This window comes from Theobroma cacao, chromosome 1, assembly GCF_000208745.1.
Source record: "Theobroma cacao cultivar B97-61/B2 chromosome 1, Criollo_cocoa_genome_V2, whole genome shotgun sequence".
Taxonomy (NCBI): Eukaryota; Viridiplantae; Streptophyta; class Magnoliopsida; order Malvales; family Malvaceae; genus Theobroma; species Theobroma cacao.
In genome coordinates this window covers 35768284-35771358 of record NC_030850.1, presented here as the reverse complement: position 1 = coordinate 35771358, position 3075 = coordinate 35768284, and the positions used below count along the sequence as shown (strand labels likewise).

Genomic DNA, 3075 nt, shown 5'->3' with positions numbered 1-3075 from the left:
TTTATCTTAATTATTAGTACTTTGAATCCCCTTATCTCCCTAACTTGATTCATTGTTCTTGTGTAGATGACATAGTTATGTTTAATTAGGAATTTAATTAGCATGAGCAACCTCTTGGAATTATATAATATATATATATACCCTTTAAAGCTAATTATTGAGAAGCTAATTTACTTTTCCTCTTGTGGTAATTAAAGAATTGTTATATGAAGGGAAAAAGCAAGAGAAAACCATATATATTTAATCCTTGCCACCCTCCAAAAAAAGGGTTTTTGAAGATAATAATAGGTAATAATAATGTGTTGAGATATGAAAATTCTGTGGAAAAGCAGATTGAACCAACCGACAGACAAGGAGAAGCATGGGTTAGTTTTCTTGGCTTGGAATTGAAGGGATATGAATAGGTATGGCAGTTAGAACCACTCTCTCTTAATCTCTTTCACTGATCACTCAATTCACTCTCTCTCTCTCTCTCTCACACACACACACACACACACATGCAACAGAAGCCAAAAGCTCACACTGCAAAACACTAACTGGTTGTACGGAACTCCGTTGGTTTTTGTAGTATATGTTTGACCGGCGGCGGCGCCACCACCACCACAAAGCAGTAGAAAAAGTCTCTTAGCCTCTATTCCGCCTACCACTTGTCACCACACTCCTCGACTCTCCATTGCCCTCTTCTATTCTAATCTATTTTTCATCCACAAAAAACCAAGCCATGACTCTTACTAAAAACTAGGACTAGTGCCCCTTTTCACCATAAAACTCTGCAACAACCTTTCACTATTAAGAACAACTTCCCTCATCCCCCCTTCTCCCCTATTCTTCTTTCACTTCATCAGATTTTCCCTTTTCCCGTTTCGTTGTATGGCTTTTATTGTGGATCAACAATCAAACTTTAAACACTTTTGTAAAATTTGCAAGAAAGGATTTGGGTGTGGGAGAGCGCTTGGTGGGCATATGAGGGCGCATGGAATAGGCGACGAGAGCGGGCACATTGATGACGATGATCCTGCAAGTGATTGGGAAGACAAATTAGGAGGGAATGTGCCACCTAGCAATAAGCGCATGTATGCATTAAGAACGAACCCTAATCGGTTGAAGAGCTGTAGGGTCTGTGAGAATTGTGGGAAGGAGTTTTTGTCTTGGAAATCTTTTCTTGAGCATGGTAAATGTAGCTCCGAGGACGCCGAGTCGCTTGTGTCCTCACCAGGATCAGACGGTGACGATGGTGTGACAAGGAGAGGGTGCGGTTGGTCTAAAAGGAAAAGGTCGTTGAGAGCTAAAGTGGGTAATTTCAACTCGAATTGCCCGTCAAGCGAAGAGGAAGATCTTGCCAATTGCTTAATGATGTTATCTAATGCAACCGTTGATCCTTTCTTCACTGAGCCTGAGGAGTCTTGTGCTTCTGCCAGCAAAGAAGAGGAGAGAAGAAATACAATGAATTTCATTGCTCCTATTGCATGTAGGGTACCTATGGACAAGGCCAAGGCCAAGGGCGTAGCCAAAGGGTTGTTTGAGTGCAAAGCATGCAAGAAAGTGTTCAATTCCCACCAAGCATTGGGTGGACATAGAGCTAGTCACAAGAAGGTTAAGGGGTGCTTTGCAGCTCGGCTTGATCATATCGATGATAGTCAAGCTGATGAAGACCACGATGTTATCACACACGAAGAATTCTTTCCCACAAAATCAACTTCAACTTTGCAATTTGATCAAGGAACTAGTGCTCCATTGGCCTCTACATCGAAAAGAAAATCAAAAGTACATGAATGTTCAATCTGTCACCGGGTTTTTTCATCAGGGCAAGCATTGGGAGGGCATAAAAGATGTCATTGGATCACTTCAAATTCACCTGACACTTCCTCTTTGGCTAAGTTTCATCAGTTTCAAGGTCACATGGAGCCGATTCAGCAAACACCAAAGTTCATCGACAATTCTGAGCCGCTCGATCTTAAGCTCGATCTCAATCTCCCTGCTCCAGCTGATGATCTTGTACGACGGAACCACGCTAATCCATCCAGCTTTGATGTTTCAACAGAAATCTATTTGCAGCCTTGGATAGGCGTTGATGCCAAAGAAAAGGAAGAGAATCATCAACACCAACTGCAAGTTGACAATGATAACAAAAATGACAAGAACAATAATTGTAATAGTTCTATGCAAAATGCAGATGACGAAGCAGACAGTAAGGTGAAGTTAGCAAAACTAAGCGAACTAAAGGACATCAATATGAGTGGAGGTTCATCGCCATGGCTGCAAGTTGGGATTGGTTCAACTACTCATGTTGGCTCTGACCCTTAAATTTTTTTTTATTGCATTATGAGATTTTTCCTCATTTTTATTTACTATCAATCGTTTGTAGACTTTTTGTATTTATATATAACTGTAATTACAAAATCAAACATGTTATTGCTGGCATGTTTCGGCATTAGGGGTGAAAATGAAATGCACAGAAACTGCTTTTTGATGCCTTGTCAGTATTTTATTACAAGTAATTTTTGTCAACTTTTTCATTATTCTCTTTTGGGTTCTGTCTCTGCATGGTATGTACAGAGAGTCTTCAAGCTTTCTTCGTTTGCAACTTTCAGGTTTTGGGCCTGATATGAACTTGTACCAGAACAAACCTCTGCTCTTCATCAATGGACTTTCAGACTAAAAATAAATTGCCATGTTCTAGATACAATTGATGAGTTCTGATTTTAAGTTGATGCACTATTTTACTACTTGTGTACTTAATTTCTGAAAACTTTTTGCTTTGCCACTCTTTGCTCAAAGTGGAGGGGGGGCAGGAGGAACCTCAACTCGCTCTAAGAGAGACACTTGTCGGGCAGAAAAGAGTTGGTCCTGGCAAGTTCGACGGTCCACCACGATTTTAATCTCAAATAAAACATGGCCAGTCGTTTACCTTGCTTTAATTGGCCTAGACTACATACGGGGTCAGCATAAATACCTGCCAAGTTTTCGAGCTTGGACTAGCGAGCTATAGAGCAGGAAGCATGACTGACATTATGGGCAGAGTTGTTGCGGTATTGTAATATCCATGATAAAACTCCATTTTCAAAAATATATTTC

The 3075-nt window shown here is 40.5% G+C and overlaps 1 protein-coding gene across 1 annotated transcript; it reads left to right on the top strand.

The window, feature by feature from the left end:
* On the top strand, positions 487 to 2464 carry LOC18614376 (zinc finger protein ZAT1). Its single transcript, XM_007052112.2, has one exon. It carries the CDS (start codon positions 871 to 873, stop codon positions 2302 to 2304), a length of 1434 nt encoding a protein of 477 aa, XP_007052174.1. The 5' UTR covers positions 487 to 870; the 3' UTR covers positions 2305 to 2464.

Bases quoted from the DNA above. Each gene is read 5' to 3' on its own strand.
- LOC18614376 (XM_007052112.2), top strand. From the start codon at position 871: ATGGCTTTTATTGTGGATCAACAATCAAACTTTAAACACTTTTGTAAA.